This window comes from Corvus brachyrhynchos, unplaced genomic scaffold (genome assembly GCF_000691975.1).
Source record: "Corvus brachyrhynchos isolate BGI_N302 unplaced genomic scaffold, ASM69197v1 scaffold17, whole genome shotgun sequence".
In the NCBI taxonomy this organism is placed as follows: Eukaryota; Metazoa; Chordata; class Aves; order Passeriformes; family Corvidae; genus Corvus; species Corvus brachyrhynchos.
Genome location: NW_008240046.1, coordinates 8,171,370 through 8,194,574, shown reverse-complemented (window position 1 = coordinate 8,194,574; position 23,205 = coordinate 8,171,370). Strand labels below are relative to the sequence as shown.

At 38.6% G+C, this 23,205-nt stretch overlaps 2 protein-coding genes across 4 annotated transcripts in view; one reads left to right on the top strand and one right to left on the bottom strand.

Annotated features, from left to right (window-relative positions):
* LOC108449136 (trihelix transcription factor GTL1) overlaps positions 1-7,534 on the bottom strand; it is a 30,688-nt gene extending 23,154 nt beyond the window's left edge. The window contains exons 1-2 of one of the 3 annotated variants that reach the window (XM_017744354.1): positions 6,228-7,534; positions 1,610-1,696 (exon numbers count right to left, since the gene is read on the bottom strand). In XM_017744354.1, coding sequence (XP_017599843.1) covers positions 1,610-1,696; positions 6,228-6,615 — 475 coding nt within the window. In that variant the 5' untranslated portion in view covers positions 6,616-7,534. The remainder of the gene's footprint in view (positions 1-1,609; positions 1,697-6,227) is intronic. The other 2 variants (XM_017744355.1, XM_017744356.1) reach the window with 2 other exon arrangements.
* A 2,196-nt stretch (positions 7,535-9,730) lies between these two features.
* Positions 9,731-22,709, top strand: PPAT (phosphoribosyl pyrophosphate amidotransferase). The gene is made up of 10 exons (XM_017744357.1): positions 9,731-9,830; positions 12,206-12,412; positions 12,989-13,101; positions 13,221-13,366; positions 14,571-14,643; positions 15,943-16,094; positions 17,326-17,453; positions 17,758-17,979; positions 18,745-18,865; positions 20,135-22,709. Exons 2-10 carry the CDS (start codon positions 12,209-12,211, stop codon positions 20,302-20,304), a joined length of 1,329 nt encoding a protein of 442 aa, XP_017599846.1. The 5' UTR covers positions 9,731-9,830; positions 12,206-12,208; the 3' UTR covers positions 20,305-22,709.
* Positions 22,710-23,205: the final 496 nt, after the last annotated feature.

Genomic DNA, 23,205 nt, shown 5'->3' with positions numbered 1-23,205 from the left:
GTGGAGATTACTTCAGATGAGTTCTGGTGACTTGGTATATTGCTCACTTACTCTGCTGTGTGCAGAGTGGAAAATGGTGGGTGGGTTTGTTCCTCATTCCCTTTAAAAAACATGCTTATTCATGCTGATTTTAAAAACATGCTGATTCAAGTACCACTTTGAAACAGTTACGGTCCAAGTTACGGTCAGCGCAAAAATTTTCCTTGTGTCTTACAAGCATTTTAGTTCTAATGTGTTTTAAAAAAATGTTTAAGCAGGATATAAATTACTTTTTAATCTGAAATACGCATTTATGCTGTATTTAATTTTTTTCTAAGCTTCCTCAAACCGGAGAAATCTGCTGAAATAAAACCAAAATATTAGGCATTATAGATACAAAGTGCCCCACATTTTTCTTTCAGTGGTTTCTGAAATAGTGCTTGAAACTTACAGACTAGAAGAGGTACTAGGGGAGGGCATTTTAGTACTAATACATAATTGAAAGCCCGTGCAATTGAAGTTATTTTGCTGACTTTGTGGAAAGCTTCCTCACAATTGAAGACTTTTCTGCTTGGCAATATGTTGAGCACTGAGAAATAGAGACATATTCCTGTAAAATTTGATTCAGATATTTTCTGCATGTTTTGCTTATGTGCATAAAGTATTTTATATGTGCATAAATTCCATGTGACATTCTGGTCTCTTCCTTAATTTCTCTCTATGCCAGGCAAGAGGGATGTAATGTGTAACATAAATCCATAGGCTTAGCCTGTGCCTTGTTTTCTTCCTGAATATGGCACTTTGCAGATTCTGTAATGAAAGTTCTTTTAACTGGACTGGAACATATACTAAGGCATAGAGAGAATATAAAAAATAGAAAGAGCATGTAGGAAATTCAGGACAGGGCTGCTGTTCATCCAGGCAAGGAATCAGCACATCAGTTGCTTAAATATGCCCTAAAATGCGTTCAGCTTTCTCCATTTCCTTTAGCAGTCCCTTGAAGGGGCTCACACCTACGATCCTCTTCCTCTTTCTGGCTTGCCAGATTTATGCCTTTGCTTTTTTAACTTTCCTGAGCAAAACTACTAGAGTAGGACCTTTTCCAAATGAGTTGTTCTATGGTTGGTTGGACTAAAGCATTGCTGACCACTCCTTGCTTGGAGAGGTGACTTTAAAGTTGTGCTGGAGACCACTGCAAGTCTGGATTGCTCTGCATCTCTCTCCTGGCTCAGGCCATTCACTCACTGCTTTAAGCATCCATGATTTAAGAAAATGAGCTAGGGAAAAGCCACAAGCTGACATGGGTATCCACGCTAGCATTTGGCATACTTTCCACTAGCATTTAACAAAATTACCATGGTTAATGCAGTTAACATGATTAAGCTATAGCATGGGATGTGTTTTGCATGTGAACGGTGGTCATGCAGGTGTTACATCATATGAAGTGGTCAGTGTCCAGTGAGGCACGACACCGCTGAGTGCTAATGCTGGGAAGGAGACGGTGCAAGAGTGCGGCTGTATTAAAGCTATGCTGATCAGAAACAGAATGACGGTGTACTCAAGCTGTCAGGAAGCTCTGACACCCATGCTGCTTTTTAGTTTTTGATCTCTCTGTACCATCATACTATACCTAGTTGAACTGGTCTGGCATGAGATATAAAAAGTAGTGGATCTCCTGGAGCCTCCTCATCATCTTCTAAAGAAACTGATACTTCACCTGGGAAGGAAAGAGTTTTTAGATGAAAAATAGGTATGGACTAAATAAGCTTAAATTAGTTTAAATTAAAGTGTCCATACACCATGAGAAGATATTTAACTTGGTAATTTCAACACTTAATTTGTAGTGAAATTAAATTTTAAATTAATTTAGCCTGTCCCCATAAGGGGGACATGAGTTATATATTTTATGTCTTGCATATGAACTCTGTTTGAAATGCTTTTTAGAATTCTGGTTGAAACTGACTTGATTCTAGTGACTTGTTTGCTCTTCTGACTCAGTATTACACGTTGCAAGTATAGTTTGAAAGTAGATAATGTAGAGACATACAAGTAAAGGCAGACTTTGCACAGAGATTCATAAAATCACAAATCTATTGATGTAACAAAAATAAATTCCTAGAAGAATATGAAGAAAACAAGAATGTTCTGCAGAGAGCTCTGGAAATCAATGGAATTCATTAATGGTATGGAACCAAATTCATTAATGGAGGGAACCAAAATATTCACTGTGACTTGACAACAGATGTATTTGTAGCTGACAGGATTAAGTCTAGCTTTTTCCAGCATAGCTTTTCTACATTTGTTTAAAAAGGAACATTACAGCAATTGCTATGTAAGTTTAGAAAGCAGCATATGTAAGTCAGGTTCAGAACCAGATTGATTTTCACAGAGGACAGACTTGTAAGTTGTCCTATGGTAGTGTGCTGTATTCAACATACCATGTTGACAGGAGGCCTGAAATGTTGATTGCCTGTACGGGGAGCTGAGCTTCTGTGAGCTCCAGGCAGGCAGGGCACACAGATGAAAGCTCCCAGCTCCGCGGTGGTTCATCACGGGAGCAGTAATGAGGCACAGTTAGGATGCAACCTGCTATCCCTGATGTCGGTGAAACTGAAAACTGCGTTTGAACACATTACCCTAAATCCTCCGGACTTTCAGCAAGGCTCACGATGACTCATAGATGCAGTGGCCTGATCTCTGACTGCTCCCAGCTGTCCACCTGGCTTCCCTGGCCACAGCTGCTGCTCCTGCCTCCAGTGACAGGACTGGCGTTTTAGCTGCTAAGAGCAGCAAAGCAAACCAGGGAGAGGGGAATAAATTCTCTGCTGGAAGGCTTCTGAGTGTGCCATCAGCACTAGTATGAACAAGATTAATTACATTGTTATATTAAAAGAGAAACATTTTTTATTTTTAGTAAGAATGGTTACCACAAAAGGTATTACTATCTTTGATGGGGAAAAATTTTTTAAAAAGCATTCGAAGAGCAGAAAAAACGATATAAAAACATTTGTCAATGACATGTTGGAAGTCCCGACATGGAAAACCATATGTAAGTGGCACTTCTAAGTCAGCATTTCTGAAGGATCTTTCTGCATTTTAGTAGCTGAGTTTTCTGCCAGTCATTGCTGATGCATTTCTGCTCAGCTATAATCTTTCTGCATTTGCTGAGGTAAAGTGAAGGTCAAGCAAGGTGACCAATGCCTTAATATTTAAACAAAGAAATATAAAAAGTGTAAATAACTTGAATTACTAAGCAAATATTTTGTAAATAATGTATTTAATTTATTAATACTTTTTTAACTTGAAACAATCCAAACTGGTTAACAAAATGGGAAGGTCATTCATTTGAGCTCTAACGAAAGATATCATTTTCCACAGCACACCATCGCTTTACATAGATTTTCTTGGTTGTTGATTAGTGGGATAATACACAAACTGTACTTGAAGAGAACATGGTGACTTGTATCTTTTTTTGATGATTATTTAAACTACAACTCTGCCTCTTAAACATGTTTTGAGAGGACAGCATGAGCATCTCTGCTTACATTTCTGCGTGTGCTTATGCATAAAGTGTTATCTTTTCATGAACAAGCTGGGAACTGGTAGGTGTTGCTACCTGGTTTGTCCTGAGACACCCCTCTCAGATTTGATTGAGATTTTCAGTAATAATTTCTTCAAATACACTTTCAAAAGAAAACTGGTTCTAGCAGGTATGAAAAATCCTCAGGGAAACACTACTGAAATACCATTCAGTCCTATAAAAAAAAGTAGTCTCTTTTCCTCCCTTCCTCTTGCTCCCCCTCCACAGCAATCTCCCAGTAGCTGAGATAATGTAAAGACATGCTTTGTATCTTTACATTAAGGATGTGTATGAATATTGACACTGAGGCTAAGCAGAATGGTAAATATACGGTGAATTATTTGGGAACATGCCCTGTCCCATGTCATGCTTTTTAAGAAGACAAACTAGTATAGCTACCAATTTCTTCAAATAAAGTAAAATGTTCATGGTGGACACATATTATTTGTCACAGGTTTTAGTTTGTTCTTGCTACCCAAGCCACAAGCCTAGACATCCTTGATTCCTCCAGCCCCCTCAAAATGAGACATCTCTGCCTCTTTTAAAAGAGGTGAGGGACCATTCTTCTCTCCTCTCCTGTAACACTCTGTGGCTGAAAGGGAGAAGCCCAGGAGGGGGCCTGCAGTCGCTGCTGGAGCAGGGGTAGGGGGCTGCCTTTGCCTGTGCAAGGAATCACCTTTCCCTCAGTGGGAGTGCCACCAGCAGCTCTGTCCCCACAAGAGAGCATCAGCTGCAGAGCCACTGATGCCAGTTTTGCCTTACAAGTGCTCATCAAAGTACTGGGCTGGGCAGGCAGCATACTCTGACTGCAGGTGGAATAGGACTGGGCCTCTAGTACAGTGTTAGTTGCTTGACTTGCATTCTTAAAAGAGAAAGTTGATGATCTCACAGCTGTTCCCTGAGCCCCTTGTTATGGATGTATGCATGCATTCTGCATAGCTGCAGGACACATTTCTATCTTAGTGTGCTTTCATTGTGGCTCAGTTGTGGTTGTTGTGAAAATCTTTGCATTTCAATTTTTGCATTAGTGTTGCATTATTACAGTTGGCTGCATTTAGTTTTTGTTTATCCATAAAACTTGTTTGCTTTTATTTTTTTGGAGGGAGTAACAGAAATGCTTGTGCAATTAAAAGAGATATATTTAATTATACCACATTTAAAACCGGATTGTCCTAGTGCTTCAAAACAAGGCATGTTTCACCCAGGGGTAATTATTTTTATAGATACTATAGTTTGGGATTCACAACTGAAATTAACTTTTTCTGATTTAAATTTGCTAGAGGTCTAAAGCAGATGAGAATTAGGATTACCAGGTGCAAACTACATCAAAACACAGAGAATAATCTAATGGCAGATCCCCAGATGTAGGACACTATCTTAATTTCATGTAGTCCTCAAAGTTTATCAGCCTGTATTCGCCTCAGTTCTGCAAGTTTAAAATTAAAAATGGATTGCAATTCACAGTGCAGAGAGCACATTACAACATTATAAAATGGCCATTTTAATTTGAAGTGACTTTGACAGATTAGAGGCTTTCTGTTAGTGATGACAAATAAAGGTCAAGCTTTTTGTTAAGGTAAACAATGACAATGAAAAATGGCAATTTCTTTTCCTCAGACCTGTAAAACATCATTGTAGAGGGAGACGTGCACAAGGACAAGCTCGATGTCCAGCTCCTTTCTATACCTTTGACAATATCCCCTAACGATAATGTTGAGTTTTTTGTTTTCTTAAAAAAGCTTCACAGTCTTAATTAATATAAATTGCTACATACCATAGGAACAAATTAAGCTTTTAATTTCTCTTTTTAGTCATCTTATTTTGGTACTTATAACTATCATTGGGGCTTACGCTTCAGTGACATTTAGAATGTGACAAGGAGATTTGAGTGATGTCAAACAGAAGATTGACCCTAATGAAATGCTAAGCAGAGCTTAAATGCATATGTAGAGAAGGTTGAATAAAACAAGAGATGCAAATAATTTAGTAAAACCCACTTCAGAATAAAGGCAGCTGTATTCATTTGGTCTGCCACAAAATAGTCTGATAAATACAATAATTTTTACTTTCACTGCTAAATTAGAGTTTTTAAAGAGAGGTTATTAAGTATGTTTCTTGATTATTTAAGTAAAACTGCTTATAAAATAATTTACCTTAAGTCATCACGCCTAATTATCAAGTTGGTGTATATATATATGCAAAATAAGAATAAAAATCCTAAATTTCACTTGTATCACAAATAACGATTTTTACAACACCCTGACAATTCCAACATTTTCTTTTCTTTTTCGTACGTTTACATCTGAATCGGAGTGCTACAAAACCTGCTTCCAAAGTACTGCAAATGAATGGCAAAGGGAAAGAAAGCAGCTTATTTTAATTTAGCATTTTCACCCAGTGCAGGAGCCTGGACACTAGCAAGTACTCACCGAGGCTACTATACAGGCAGTTAGCATAATTTTGCTGGAATTACGCTGTATTTACAGACTTCGACACTGGTGGGTGCTAACATTTTATTCCCTGCGCGAGGCGTGCATCCAGTCACTTCTAACAGCGCTGCCGGAGCTGAGCAGCCCCCGCTCCAGCGGCAGCCAAGTCGGGCTTTGGGTTTGTTCCCTTTGGGTTTTAAGCAAAGAGAGAAAAATAGAAGCAAAAACATTTTTTTTACCTTGCATGCTGTCTGTTGTGGGGCTTGTGTTCAGCTGAGTCTCAGTCGCAGAACACCTGCCGTTTTCTTCTGCTGCTAATTGTGTGACAGGCTCATATCGCAATATGGCATCCAGGTCATGGAAAAACTTCATGCTTTTAGTGACATCCCCAGAGTTGTGGGCATATTTAACCGTTCTGTATTCGTACTTCAGGTTTTTGTACTTTGCACGGCACTGTTTCCAGTCCCTGCACACTCCCAACTCCTGCAACCTTTTAGCAATGTAGATAAATATTCCTTTATTCCTCAGGGTGCCGTGCAGTTGCTTTCTGATATTTTTTTCTGACCAGACGCTTAACAAGGCTTTAACCTCCTCCTCAGTCCAATGCTTCCCTGCTCCACTCTCCATGTTGAAAGTGACCTGGAAATGATTCACTATTTCTAGCCAAGATTTTGTTTCCTAGGAAACCAGACGGCTGGTTGTCAGTAAGCTGCGCCGAGATGAAAGGATCTAGTTTTACTGGCTCAAGCTGCCTGAGGGGAGTAACTTGAGATACTGCCAAACAAGCAGGCTCGGCACTGGAGCACACTGAGGGAAGCGGCTCCGCCAGCGGGGAGGGGAGACCTGGGCCAGGCCGGGCCGGGCCGAGCCGGGCCGGGCTGCTCTGCTCTTTCTGGGGAGTCAGTGCGGGCACCAGGGTGTAAGAAGAGAGGCAAAAAGAGTCTGTTTTGTTCCTTTTAAAAAAACCCAAACCCCATGTGAGAAACGAAGCTCACTCCTCTTTTTTGGGGTTTTATAAATTTAATAAGGGACAATAGGGGACAAAGGTCACTTAAAGCAAAATCACAGCGCTGGGTGCGTGGCTCATAGCCAGAGGCACACACACTTACACAAACTTCCCGCTTATATGCGTTAACATTATGCATATTAATAAACCACAATGCATATGCATAATTTTTCTGAGACGTAATTTGCTTTTTTTTTTAAGAAGGGATTAACGTAGTTTCTCCCCTGATCCGCCTGTTTAGCGCATGCATATTATGATCGTGAGGGTCTTTAGGGGTCTTCCTTGGTGAGGACTCAGGTCTTCCTCACATCCTGAACTTTTCAACTTTGTCTTCAGAGCATGCGCAGTTATGGTGTTCCTAGGTCTTTCTGGTCCAACCAGTTTAAATTCTTTACTTTGTGGCTAATTGGCTTCACTTCTGCCAACTTCTCATTAGTACATCCTGCTGCATATATAGCTATACTTGTCTATTTTTGAGATTAGTCACCTGGCGAGTTTCTGTTTATTTAAGCGTTAAGCCATTAGTTAACCATATACTAGCTATTACATTGTATAGAAAGTTATGATTCAGATTATATAGGTATAGAAAGTTATGATTCAGGTTATATTGGTATCTTATAACTCAAGCTATATAAGCATCTTGTAACTTTGACCCCAGTTACAATGTTAACTAGTTAATATCTGCATAGCAAAGTTATTCTTAACATAGTTGCACATAATATTTCCCAACATATTATGATACATAATATTTCTTACATTTCACTACCTGCGAAAGCCAAAGCTGTAGTAGCTGTTTGTCACACCCAGCAAAACAAAGCAACATGACACACACACCCCCCCTCACCCCTTGTGGCCTGGCCTCTGTCAGGAGGCTGCCAGGCAGCCCCGGCTCTGGAGGGGGCACGGCTGCGGGACCTTCTCCACAAGGAGCGCATTTAGGATCGTCCTGCCCTACATCTTCACATCTCTGTGCACTGTTTGCCTTTGAACTGCGGGCCATATAGATACGTTTTATATATTAGCAATATTTTAATAAAAAGCTGACATACTTAAAGTCTGGCTCAGCTGGTAAAGTGGTGTAAGCATTACGGTAATGACACTGAGCTCCCATGTCTTTTGTCAGTGCTAAGTGAAAGATGTAACCCAATGCCTTGACCAGGGCCTTCCTTGGGGTGTCTGCTTCCCTCTTCCTACTGATTTAGTTAATATTTAAAGGGACCATGACAGTATTAAAATGGAAATTGCCTGTAATATTAACATTGCAATTACAAGTTGCTGAATGCAGTGTATCAACCTTTAAGTTTTACTACCCGTCTTCATCTTTATAGATGGAACATCTTCCCAAGTTAAAGTAAATGGCTTTAAGAATGTCCTCATCTCTGATTATTTTCTTTGAAGAACTGTGTCACTAACAGGCTAAATTTGTTCAGATATGTGGGAAGTTCGGTTTGTTTTGCTTTCTGTAAGCAAATGTTCTTTAAAATTTTTGCTTTACATCCAGCTGGGACTAGTAACAAATAAAGGGATTTTAGGAACAAGAGACAATTGGTAATGAGCATGGTAAATTGTAGATTAGCATCCATTCTGTAGATTTTTGTGCCCAATTTTATTGTTGCTTATACTAATTAATTCCAGTGACTTCAATTGAGTTAAACCAGTCCAATGCACAAATAGGACATTAGTTGCAAGTCTTTCTAGAAAAGCATCTTTCCTATTCAGACATTACTATATATGAGAGTAGACAGGAGCTCACTAGTCCACCAAAGTCCTGATGAGTATTACAGGCACAGCAGGCACATAGCAGCAGTTTTGTTTTAGGCAACACTGCCTTATTTCAGAGAGCATTTTAAAGGGAGATGGAGCAGCCTGCACTGTTACCCACAAAAAAAAAATCCAGTCTGCAAAGCAAACCTTTTCAGTGGATAAGGACTGAATTACAAACCATGGGCAGGTGCACAGTGTTCTGCCTGCCTTGGGCAGAGCAGCATCAGGGGATCTGGGGTACACCCAGGGGACCCAGCGAGGAGAAGGGCTGGGGAGGACAGACAGCAGGACAGGGAAAACTCCCGTATTTCAGCTGAATCAGCTCTTGTGCTCAACAAAGCACAACTGCTAGCCTGAGGTTGATCTGCTGTAAGAGAAGTATTTCCATTTGCAGTGACACTTGTACATCATACTTGCTTCGCCTGAGTTCAGAAGCTGAGATGCCCAACATTAGGTTTATGCACTCAGATGCTTTTATCAGAGAGTCTGTGTAGCTTTTAGAGGTGTAAAAGCTAGCTTGTCTGCCTAAGTGTAAAAATGCAAAAGCTTCTGTGTAGGTAATCAGTGGAAAAGACGATGCATTCCCCTAAGCAAAACCATCAGTTTTATTAACATCTCCCAATCCAAAGCAGAATTAGAATAGCACTATAGAGCCTACTACTATCGCCTAGACCATTATGCCTCTAAAAATGGCTTTTCCAATTAAGCATCTGTTTTTATGTTATGCCCATACTGAAATTGGATTCCAGTAAGAGCCTGAGCCAGTGCTTATTAGTGGAAAGATTCCCACTGAGTTCAGTGGACTTAGGCACAAACCTTATTGTGACTGTTTTGAAATAAAGCATAACACAGGCAAGAAACCTGAAATTAACATAGCAATTTTAAGTCTGTAAAATAAATCAAATAAGCCTATATTAAAATTTATTTAGAAAACACCTATCCATTGTATGTAAAAGTGTTTCATATTCATTTCAGTGCTTTATGTTGATTTTATTTTGTCCGTAGGGGCCAGGAGAGCGCTGGAATTGTGACGAGTGATGGCGAGTCATCCCAGGCATTCAAAGTGCACAAGGTAAAATGCAAATGAATGTTTTGTATTCTTAAGTGAGATGTATGTAAGTTTGTTTCTGCTAAGAAACCATGTAATTAGCGAAAAAGTAACATGTTTTGATGGGCTCTTTTGATTTTGTCAGTGAGAGTATCTCATTTTGTTACCTGTCTTGGGTGTGTGCTTAAAACAAACATGCCAGCATCGTAGTGCTAGGTGTATCTGTGCATACAGTGACAGACAGACACACAGAAGTTACCCAGAGCATGCTAATGATGCCACAAAAAACTTCTTACCAAAGTCACCCTGCACCTCGGGTGTTAACTCTGCAGATTTGGAAGAGCATTGATGCAAATCGATCTCAAGAGAAAAGAAATACAGTTACAGACTATGCACAAGGAAATGGATGACTAAATCTTACGTTAGTGAGACTCAAGGAAGTGGCAACTACTTTACCCATAGGTAGCAATAAACAGAATCTAAGACTGAATGGAGGCCTGAGAAGGTCAAACAGACTTTCTCAAGGTGATAGAATCACAGGGGATGTTACAAGACACATAATGACCACAGCCTTAAAAGTATTATGCCAAGAGAATACTTGCCTGCTTTGAGGATATTTCTGTTCAATCTGAATAGTGATCAGGAAAAAAAAAATCACCAGCCTATTCCATCCTGAAAAAGGAGAGGATTGGAAATAAAAAATACACCAGCAAAAAAACCATGGGGCAATTCTCTGTGTATGTTCTCTGACCACAGTCAGAAAGCAGTTTGTCTTCCCATTCAGGGGTCTCAGAGGAAGATTAATTAAGCTGTTCAAATCAGTCCAAGAGTAAGAAGTGCTCTGCTGCAGCAGCATGTGTATCTGTGCATGACTGCTCAATACCTCATGCAAACTGTTATCCCTCAAGCATCATTTGTTGCCTCTTCAGGCACTTTCCCCCTCTTACCTGTTACAGCCCAATTCACACATACACATACACATACACATGCTTTTAAATGCACCTTCTCTCAACTTTAGCACCGTGTTATCTGTTCTTCATTCCTGCACCTGCTTGGGTTTCAGTTTTCCTTAATGTTTACAGGAATTCCAGCTTCCTTTGAAGTGGGCTGCTCTATAAATCCCATAGTAAGAACTGCTTCTCAGAATGAACTTCCAGTAGGTGATATAATAATTTGCAGTATCTCTATGTTACTGAGCTACAATACTTAGCTGTGATGCTAAGAATTTAATTGACTACCTCATCAGTTTGGATATTTTAAGAGTTGGAGAGCATGTGATGGTTTCTTTTATCCTTGAAGTATGTCTCTCAACTACAGCACTTTGAAAAATTGTAATAACCACAGTGTAAAAAAGAGCTTGTGGAGTAAATTTATCTGACCTGATTGATCCCAGAAGTGGTGCTAATATAACAACATTTGGGTCTGTTACACTGGTGAAAGCATATTTAGGACTCTGAGTTGTAACCTAGTCCATAAAAATGTCAGCAGTTATGATGCTACTGTAGCTTTTTGTTGTCCTTCCTGTCCCATCTCACTCTCTTGTTGTTGTATCTGCAGCACAGGTTATGAGCCATTGAGACCTGTCCTGTATATCTTTGAAAGTCCTAGAGGAGCATTACCCATCATGTATACCACAGTTACCACATGTGATAGGCAGACCAGGCATAGAAGGATGTAACTATTTTCCACAGGCAGTGGCAGAACCAGGAGTTCATAGGACAACCTGGTCTTAATTTCTACTCTCTGAGCAGTTTTTTTGGACTATTGTTGCTGCTAAATTGTCTCTGCATAGTGCTTGTTGCCAAAAGAAGCTCCTGTCCTGATGGCTGACTAAAACGTTTTGATGCATTTCTGCTTTAAATAGAAGATAACTTGGCTATATGAAAAGTTTAAGTAAACAAGCCTCTTGAAAAAAATCTTTACTTCAGACACTGGCAAGAATGACAGTGGAATCTAATAAACATTATCATGGATCCACTTTAAAAGTGAATCCAATATACCTACCACTAACTTGTAAAAGGTATTCTCTACCTAGAACTTCCTTCTTGCAACTGTTTTTCTTCTTTGCCTGTCTTCTGGCAGCCTTTTTTTACGTATTTTTAAACAACACAACACTTTGTTAGTGCTTTTCAGAAGATATATTTTTAGCCAGGGAGTAGATTGTTCCGTGAAAATCCTCAGCACAAAAATGTATATTGCTTTATTTAAAAACAGGACTACTGGGATCTGATATACCACTGTGACACCTACTCAGCTTTTTTCTTTCCCATGTCTTTCAGGTTACTTGCCTTTCTCTTAAAGTTCCATTAATACTATATCAACACTAAGCAGAAGAAGAACTTACAAAGTTACCAGGAAAGTAAAACCAAACAGAACCCTTTTTTCTTTTTCTCCCAAAGGGAATGGGTCTTATAAATCACGTCTTCAATGCAGACAGCCTGAAGAAGCTGTACCCTTCAAATCTTGGTATTGGGCACACAAGGTACTCCACCTCAGGAATTTCTGAGCTGCAGAACTGCCAGCCTTTTGTTGTAGAGACTCTTCATGGAAAGATTGCTGTGGCACACAATGGGGAGCTAACAAATGCTGCACAACTCAGGCGGAAGGTTAGTACCTCCTTGGGGGGCTCAGGCATTGTTTCTTTCTGAGTGCGAGGCAGAAATGAGCAATACAGTTGCTGTGACTTTTCCTTAATACCAAACTGTTGGGGTAATGAAAGAGCACCCTAATCAAAATGGATCAGTTTTGGGGGGAGAAAAATCCTGTGAAGGGGATTCTGCCTTGATATCTCTTTCTGGATCTGTTATAGGCAATTTCATATTTTTCTCTCGTTTATTTTACCTCTCTTCTCAGAGCATGCACAAAGATAATTAAATGGCCCAAACATTAATTTACGCCCTGAATATTGGTGGCATTAATTTTGGTTGCATGCAGAGCAAAAGAATGAGATGAAAAAGGAAAAATGTAGTACTAGTGTAGAAGATTGTACTACCTCATTTTACATAGTTGGTTTGTTGGAAGAAACTTGGCATTATTATGCTGTGATCACCTGAAGCACTGATAAATTTTAAAACATTTAAATGTTTTCATTGCACCAAGGTGTTGTTAGATTCAAATCTGAGCAGTGAGATGTGAGATTGTTTTTTTAATGCTGGTAACACTTTTGGTTTGTGTCTTAAAAGCTTATGAGGCATGGTGTGGGACTGTCGACCAGTTCTGACAGTGAACTGATCACCCAGCTGCTGGCTTTCACACCTCCACTGGAAAACGATGATACGGCTGACTGGGTGGCAAGGTGAGGAGCATGGGCTTCACAATCAACAGCAGCCATGTAATCCCAGCAGGATATGCAGCTGCAAATGCACACAGCTGTTCATGTGACACACAGTTATGTTCACCTATGTCTCGTTCCAGAATAAAAAACTTAATGAAGGAAACTCCAACTTCATATTCATTGCTAATTATGCATAAAGACATAATCTATGCAGTACGTGATCCATATGGGAATCGCCCGCTGTGCATTGGTCGCCTTATTCCAGTAGGGGACATGAATGGAAAAGGTAAACTATATATATATATGTATGCATAGTTTGTGCATGAAATCCCTGATACAAGTAATTAAAGCTATACATACTGAGGTGTAAGTAGGAATGTGATGAAAAATCAGTTTTGAAAAATCAAAACATAAAACAAAGAGTTGGGAAGGAAAAATAATCTATAGGGAGTCTGCAAAATTCCAGTCGCAAATAAAGGGAATCTTAGTGGCCTAATGATAGCCACAATTAGGCAGCCCAACTGTAATACAATTTAAATAATTCTCATTGCTTAAACAGGAAAGCAGGGATGAACAGAATCACAGAAGGGTTGAGGTTGGAAGGGACCTCTGAAGGTGATTGGTCCAAATCCCCTGCTCAAGAAGGGCCACCTAAAGGCAGTTGCTCAGGACAATGTCTAGAAACAAGTCTGGTTTCTTCCTTTCTTTCTCCTATAAGGTGGGCAAAAAGTGCTGGATTACCCACAATGTATTTCTTAATTCCAACCAACCCAGTCACAAGTAGTGACTGGACCATTACACAGTCAGTTTATGGAAAAAATTCTTCGTGTTCCTGTTCAGCCTGCAAATCAACATTTTCCATTAAGTAAGATTAAAATATCTTCACTTGTTTAAAACTGAAATAATTCAAAGGCAAAGCACTAAATGGTTCTGTATCTTCAGAAAACTGAGTAATTTTAACCACAAAATTTTTTAAAGCATACAGACATTCCTACCCTATGTGACACAATTCAGTCTTTCCTGTGCTTGACTTTCAAAACTCATGGAATTCAATCCAGCATCCATTGTAATCAAAAGCATCTATCTATCAACCTATTTAGCATAGGAAAAGTAAGGAGTTTCCTGTGTGAACAAAAGTAATTATGTCTATGTAAAATCACTGAAGTAGAATTTGAAAAGTTTGAAATAGTGCAGGGATAGCAAAGGTAGTTACCTGAACTGTGTCTCTTCATGAGCTGTGAATACAATGCTGTTACTTCCACTTCTGCCTAGAGCAGGTTTATGGTGTTTATTTTGTGGATTTGTTTGGGATTTTTTTTAATAATAGAAAGATGGAAACAGTGGAATGCTATACCTTTTAATTAGAAATTACAACAGTCTTTAATTGCACACTTGGCAGCCATAGCAAGCCAGATACTGCAGCAAAAATGCAATTCTGGGGGGTCATGGTAGCAGAAATTGGGGACTCTAACTCAAATCTTTTATTTCAGGAAAAGATAACACTGAAACAGAAGGATGGGTTGTCTCTTCTGAATCCTGTAGCTTTTTGTCTATCGGTGCAGAGTAAGTGCCCTGATTCCCACTTTATCTGAAAGCTCTTCCTTAGGCAGTGATTAAACATTAAATCCCAAGTGGCCAAGTGTCATACAGCATGAAAGACACCAAGGATTAGTTTTCTGTGAAGGATGTTTTTGCTAGTCCTGGTTTTTGCCAGTTTATTTTCTTGAACAGATGATTGTAAAAATAGAATTACGTGTGCAGAAAGTAACAGTAAAGACAACTACTATCACAAAGTAAATGCCTCTTATTTGTTACATCATACCTGACTACCCATATAACTTACTCATTTTGCCCTCATTTGCAGCAGCATAGTTGTATTACAAAATAATTCTTCAACTACAGGAAAGTGATATTGGTAGCTCACAGGCTGAAATAACCTGAGTTGTAGCATATGCTGTCTGGTAAGCTTGCCTCCTCATTAGAAAGAAATTAACTGTTTTCTGAAACTTCTTTGAAACCTCTCTTAAGAGAAGCTCACTATATAGGACCATCAGCTGAATCCTGTGTGTTTTTAAAAAAGCAATTTTGTCTAAACTTCTGCTGTAGCTAGTGCTGCTGCCTGCTACTGCTAGTATCTGACCAGTGAATAAACACAGATTTGTTCACCTCTGATTTGTATCTCCAGAATATTTTAATATTTTGGGATAGATTTAGATTGACTTTGTTAGAATAGCCACCTGAGGACTCATTAAAGGATCTAGAAAAATGTTTAATAAGGTTAAACACTTTAACATAATAAACCTAAACTATTCCATATTTAAACCTAACTATTCCGTATTTCTACAGATTTGAGAAATAAAATGTACATTTCTAGTCAGCTTTATGTCATTTGGGGGTAGCTATCTGTCCTCTCTAGACAGATATTTCTCTAGATTTGTCTTGTGAGGCAGGATTATTTGGCTACCACCTCTATTCTTGGATTATATTTCTTACATTGCACTGTAAGGTTTATTATCTTTCATTGAAAAGTTCTCTAGCATTGATACAGGACTATATTATTAAAATATATTCAATCTCAGTTAAGCCTATACAGTATGTCTCACACATAGGACAAATACCATCATTCTCTGGTACTAAGTATTAGTTTATTGCTTTTGGATAATAATTCAGACTGTTTGAGTAAGGGTCACTTGTCTTAGCATGTTGGTCTTAAAATGCTTCAGGTCAAATCCTAAGATGGAAGCAAGTTGTCATGTTATGATGTTCAAAAACATTTTTTCCTGTCAGTTGACTCTTGTTTGTACTTAAAAATTATCATCCAGCTTCAAGACGTTTCTAGCTTCTCTGTATTTCTTTTCCAAGGTACTATCGGGAGGTCCTTCCTGGAGAGATTGTGAAAATATCCAGACATGATGTCCAGACACTGGATGTTGTACGAAGACCTGAAGGAGATCCATCAGCATTCTGCATCTTTGAATATGTTTATTTTGCAAGACCAGACAGTATTTTTGAAGGTACAAAAATGTAACTTACAGAGCACTTGCCTAAATACTGAAAGATGTTATCCTGGAGCACAGTGACTCTGGGATCATAGTAGAGTACCACTGAACATAAGCTTGCAGCACACAGCAGGGACAGAATGGGCTGGCAAAGCTTTTGAGATAAAACTCATCAGGAGGAGCATGTAACATCACCTTCCTGTTTCTGGATTGTGGATACAGCCTGAGACAGACTGCCTGCATACTCCTATGGGAGGGATGAAAAGGGCTATGAACATGATTAAGGTAGATGAAATATCTTTTAAAAGTGAGAGACTGAAGAAAGGAACTTTATTGGTTCTTGGGAAACATTTTAAAAATTAGACTTATGAAATAGGATTTACAAAATAACTTTATTTTGATATTTTCTTTGCAGTAAGTGTAATTTCAGGAAGATGCTTTTAATTTAACTTGCAAATCTATGCACTAAGTACTTGGCATTGTCAGTGTAATGCCTTTATTATTATTTCAGTAGAAGCCCTCAAAAATTGTCTCAGTGACAAGATACTAGCCAGGACTCTCATGTCTGGCAAACAACCTCTTCATTGCTTTCTAGGGACATGCTATCCATTGATCCAATACAGTTCCCCACCCTTACAAAGCCAGTTTCATCCCACATTCCTTTGCTTTCACAATCAATTTACCCTTCAGTATCCTCACTTCTTACATTCCTTAGTACTCCTGCTGTAGCCTTTGCCGTGCCTCATCACAATACTTCCAGTTCTTTCCCATGTTGCAAATTTTTTAGGACCTTAAAAGCTTCTGAGTCCGCTTATCCCCTTACTAAATTCCAGGTGAATTTTGCCATCTGATTCAAAGTCAGTAAGTGGACAGAAGCAGACAGCAGCATTGCATAAATTTTCTCTGTTGGAAAAAGCAGTCTAAAAATAGAATATGCATGTTATGAACAGGCAGGCATAATTTCTTTTTCTTTCCTCTTGCAGATAGATTTTGTAAAATCCACAGGACCTTTAGTTAGTTACCCAGTTAGGGCAAACTGGATTTTTATTCTCTGTGTAGTCATAAGAATGTGAATGTTAGAACGTGACATTATGGGAGGAAATTAAAAAATGACCTTATGCAAGTGACTGGTTATTAGTTCTAGAACTTTTCTCACTGACTTCTGTGTCTACAGCTTGACACAGAAATTTGTACAGAAAACTGAGAAGAAATCTGAGCCAAGAAAAACACTTCTTTCTGTTCTTAGGTCAGATGGTGTATTCAGTCCGCAGAAGATGTGGGCAGCAGCTTGCTATTGAAGCACCTGTGGAAGCAGACCTGGTCAGCACTGTTCCAGAGTCTGCAACCCCAGCAGCTCTTGGTTATGCTCAAAAGGTATATGTTACCTTTCTCTTTTTTTTTTCCCCAAGCATATTTACACATATCTCTTTTTGTAATGGACTATAATGATGTGGGCTGTTAGAGTTGCATATTGATTAGGCTTTATATCTTCAGTATGCAGGCTACTGCTATTGAGTACTCTGCCTTGTTTTTTCTGCCATTATTCCTCTATATTAAGGTTTTAAACATTTTTTGGTTACTGTGAAGCCATACTAAGTCCTAAGGTCACTTTAAAAAACAGTAACTGAGAATAAGAAGTCCTCTATATTAATTCTGTTTAACTGTCTCCTGTTTGCAGTGTGGACTACCATACGTTGAAGTACTTTGTAAAAATCGATATGTAGGGAGAACATTTATCCAGCCAAATATGAGGTTACGGCAACTTGGTGTTGCAAAGAAGTTTGGCGTTCTGTCTGATAATTTTAAAGGCAAACGAGTTGTTATCATTGATGACTCAATTGTGAGAGGCAATACCATTTCACCCATAATAAAACTACTGAGAGAATCAGGAGCCAAAGAGGTAAGTTAATTTTAAGTCAGTACAATAAAGATATAGAACAGAAGAATAGAAGTTGATGGGAGGTTAAAGCACAGGGGCTTGTCTTCATTTGTACTATACATTGTTTCCATTTTTAAAAGGGCAAATGTGGAAAAAAAATGGCTAGTGTGTGTTTATTGTGAAGATAGGTTAAGAAGGTTCTTTTGTATGAGTGTGACTTTTGGATGATTGAGATAAGAGGAACGTCTCCACTTACAAAGCACTGTCTGGCAAATAAAAAGAGAATGGAATACAAATTAGTTAAGATCAAAAAACCAAGTATTCCTGATGGGTGACTTGTGGAAGTGCATAAAGTATAACCATAGACTGCTGTAAATACCACATGCCTTAAGTCACTAGAGCACCATTTTTTTAATTGATAAAGATTTTTTAAGCAAAACAGTGTGCAAGTCAGTCACTGGAGCAAAAATGTGCTGTATAATGTTTGGTTTTGTAAGGTGAAACTTGTTTATAAAGAACTGAACACCACAGAAGATAAGTAAAATCAGGATGGAACCTTCTAAGAACATTAGGAAATACATAAAAAACAAGTTCTAAAACTGTCTTACATTCTCCTGCTGTGTTGACATCTGAAAAAAACTTTATCTTACTTTTAACCCTTCAAAGATTTCTGTGCAGTGCTGTGTTCTGTTCATTATCGCTGTGCAGAATTGAGACTTTGCTATTATATTATGATCTGCTGACCATCAACTTACATCAGTCTCTTTTAAAACTGTTTTTATGCAGGTGCACATTCGTGTAGCTTCCCCTCCCATAAGATTTCCCTGTTACATGGGAATAAACATTCCAACAAAAGAAGAACTCATTGCCAACAGACCTGAATTTCATGATCTTGCAAACTATATAGGTAAATGCTACTTTCTTTTTTTTTTTCTTGAGAGAGCTTTGAACTGTATTTTATGGTCTACTTCAAAATAAAGCAGAATATATCAAGGCACCAGTGGCAAAACTGACTAAAGAATTGTAAGGTTGGTAAACTAGGTGTCTGCAATTGTGAGTACTCCACGGATCAAACCACTTTAGCTACACACTTTTTTTTAACACAGTTAGGGAACTGTATTTGCAAAACAATAGAAAGTATTAGAATAATTGCATAAGCTGCAAATAAAGTATAACAGCAAAGCTTTCCAATACTTAAAGCTCCTTCTGAGAAACTTGACAAAAAGGAGCTACTGCAGTCAAAACACCAGGAAGAAAGTAAGTGGTGAAAATCTGTCCTATAATGAAAAGCGGATGTAGTTTCACTTTCATGAGACACTCATAAAAATATATTCAGAATTTGTAAACACCCACTGAATTTTCTACAAATTGGCATTTATGTAAATAATTTTAACTGCATTATATATTTCACTTTGAAAGAAATGAATTTGAAATCAATCAAAGAATGTTAAAAACCTGAAATTTCAAGTCATGTTTGCAGCAAAACAAAAGGAGGATCGACAGTTTGTGTTCCACTGTAAGCTCCAATATCCTGTGTTAAATACTGACTTTCACCATCTAATACTGCAATGAATTCTTTTTCCCAAAATTATTGTGAAGGTGGTGGAAATATTTCAAGTTTGTAGGATCTCATTTTTAAGTATTATTCACCATATGAGTGCAAAGGATAGAAAACTAAGGATACGAAAATGCTATCAAACATTCCTACTGCTAGAAAACTTGTATGAACCCATAATGATTTTTTTTTAACATGATGGTCTTCCTCTCCTCCAAGTCCCAGAGAAGCTTGGTAGTCCTTGGTGCTCAGATTTGGGAAGCACTAGTCACACACACATCTACTTCCATACCTCAACTAAGGTTAACTCTGGGAGACTACAAGGAGTTTAGGGAGTCTTAGTACACAGTCTGGACTTTGCTTCTGTTTTTGCAGTTATGTGTCACATATTTTTTCCCAACAGAACATTCTGTCTAGATTTCAGTGAGTCTGCTCCCTGCACAAAGCATTTGAGAAGGGCAAGACATACTATGATCTTAAAAATTTTTCATAGTCATTCTCTTTTGTTAAGGTGATCCACCTGGCATCATAATCCAGACGATAATGCGACCACATTTCCAAAGAGCACTGCATTTGGTACAACATTGCAGCTTTAACTGATGACTCTTTTATTTCCTCTAGGAGCAGACAGTGTTGTCTATCTTTCTGTGGAAGGGTTGGTATCGTCTGTGCAAGAAAGCATCAAAGCAAGACAGGACAACAATCCTAAAACCCAAAAGTCATTTATTGGAAAGCTTGGTCATTGCACAGCGTGTCTCACTGGAGACTATCCTGTTGAGCTAGAATGGTGAACTTTTAATGAACGGACATCAGGTCATATGTTGTTCAATGTACCTTTTTCAATGATGCCTTCTTGCTAAATAGCCTTCTTGCATGTAGGTAAAACAGAAGCCTTATGACAGCTAACTAATTACTGTTACTAAACATCTTTAAGTAAAGACTTACAGAAAGTCTGATGTGCTGATGAAAACAATGTTAGCAGATTAAAATACAAAATCATATAGTTTTGATGCACAGTTGTGCCTTCTATTTTATCACAAAATGCTATAAAAACCAAAGTTTTTTTTAATTACGTAGAAGTCCCAGAGTTTGTTGTTTCAGTCTTTCCCCGAAAGCTTCCCCATTAGACTTGTTCACAAAGCACAAATTGTGTGATGATGTAATTTCAAATTATCCAATGCAAAAATATCTGAAGTTTGCTTTTCTCCTTAGGAAAAATACCAGATTTTGAAGAGTGAAATTGCTTCCTCAGCAGTTCTTGCTTAGGTTTTTAAAGAATAGAAGTATCTAACTTTTGCATACAAACAGCCTTTATTAATTGAGGCCTTTGTAACAGATTCTATGCACATGATGTCTAACATGATTTTTAAAAATGAAGACTCAGGGAAATGCTCAGCCAAAAGCTCTCTAGTTTTGTAACTTTAAAATTAGGTTTTAGAAGTCGTGTAATTACATTATCTCTGTGTGCTTCTATCAGTTGCCAATACAACGTGGAAGGAGAAAAATATACTTGGCACTGCCATTCTTTTTTCTGTTTTACACCTTGTTTTCTCTGGAACAAGTCTGACAATTTCTGAAGTGTACTTTTCATGTGCCAACATCCAAAGTAAACTAAAAAAAAAACAACTTTCCATTCTTAACAGTAAAAATGATAAATGAAGATCATGAGTTGTTTTGGATATAGTCTTATTTTACTACATTACTGCTGTTAGAATAAATGTAATGTTTAAAAAAACTCAAGTGTTCTGAAGAACAATTAGCTGTTAAATGCATTGTGTTCAGTTGGTCACAATTACACAGTTACTGGTATACAGGAAGATCACTTGGTCAATGAACCACTAGCTGAAAATGGAAAAGCACCTTTTCAAAACTATTGCAAATTTACGCACAATTTAAAAAATATTTTGTATACCTCAGTCTTTCTCACTGAATACCAGCAACTTAATTTTAGATTTTCTATTTAATATTGTGTATTTTGGCCTTATAATTGTTTGTGACGCTGTTAAAAAAAATAAATAGAAAAGTTTAAGAGCTTCTTCCTTCCCCTTCATCTTCCATAGAGTTGAGAATTACAGGACTGCTAATTAAATTCAAAAGGGAGTTTTCTTATGTGGGATTTGTAGCAATTGTGCCTGATTGACAATCACAACACAAAGTCCTAGTTCAAGAAAACATGTAAATACACGTGCTTTAATGAAGTCAAGACTGTGACTTGTGCAGTGGAATCAGAACCTCCTTGCAGCCAAACCTATGGGAGAACCAAGATTTGGTGAGCATTGGGCTCTTGCTGTGCTTCTTCACCATTGCCCAGATCTGCATATTGGGGATGTATGTAGATCTCTTCTATTAGCAAGTTTGGTTTTTTAACAGAACCATAACAGTTTGTCTGAACAGTAAATTGAACAAAACCAGAACAGGGTGGACACTGACCACCCCCTCTTCCAGGTTAACCAGGAAGGAGTATGAAGAAACAGAAAAACTGCTGTGAACATTTTTCACTGTTCTTCTTTCCCACCCTCAAAAGAAAATCATTTTTAGAAGGGCTAAGTTGAGCTCTTAGATTACAAATACGTGTGAGGAGCCCTTTATATGTGAGATAAACATTTAGATGCACAGTGTAACAAGTCTATCTGTCTATAGTCATCCACAAGACAGACTGGAAATGAAACTTGTGGAAATTCTGTTTTCATGTGCTTTTAACAAAATTTTTGAAGTCCAGTAATAATTACTTTAATGTGATTTGAGCATTGGGTGGCATAATTCTAATTTAAAAAAAAAAATAGTCCCATTGCCTTTTCCCCTCTCCACATTATGCAAATGAATTGTCTGCTACTATGAGCACTGTAAATTTTGGATGCACTGCAATAGTGAATCTTTATTATGTACTTTTCAAAATCTTAAGTTAAGGAGGAGAATACTTTTCAAGTGTCATTTTATTCGGACAGCTGGATTTATGCTCCAGGTTACTAGACCCCTTTTTATCACATACAGCCAACACACACATCAGTAAGTGTGGTGAAGGAGAAAACTCTGGCTTTAGGTGTCGCTATTTGCATTAATGTTTTACTGTGAAACCGTTTCTGCTGTATTACCCATGTGCAACTGTGCCAAACTGTCACTTACAGAATGTGATGAACAGTAGAAAGCTAATGTCTAACTTCTCCCATGCAAACATTAAAAATGGTTGTGAACTGGTCTTCTCTTTCTCTCCCTCTGCGGCATCACCGGCACCGTGCGCAGAGGCTTATTTAATAAGGACACCATGAATGTGCCGCAGAGCCAAAGCAAACCATTTACTGTGAGGGTGGTGAGGCACTGACAACAGGTTGCCCAGAGGTGTGGATGCCCCATCCCTGGGAAGTGTTCCAAGTCAGGTTGGATAGGCCATTGAGCAATTTGGTCTAGTGAAAGGTGTCCCTGCTCACAGCAGGGCGCTGGAACTCTAGAGGATTTTTAAGGTCCCTTTCAACCCTTAACATTTCATGATTCTATGACTTTGTGTCATTGAATCACGCACGCGGCCCCCAGCGCAGTACCGGTGCCCCCCGCCCAGAACGGCTCCCGCTACCGTCACCCTCAGTCCCCGCTGGCGGCCCTAAATCGTATCCGGGGGTGGAAGCCCACCCCGGCCGCTGCCGTTCGCCCCGCGGGGAGCCGGGCGTGGGCTGGCTGCACGGGCCGCTCCCGAGCAT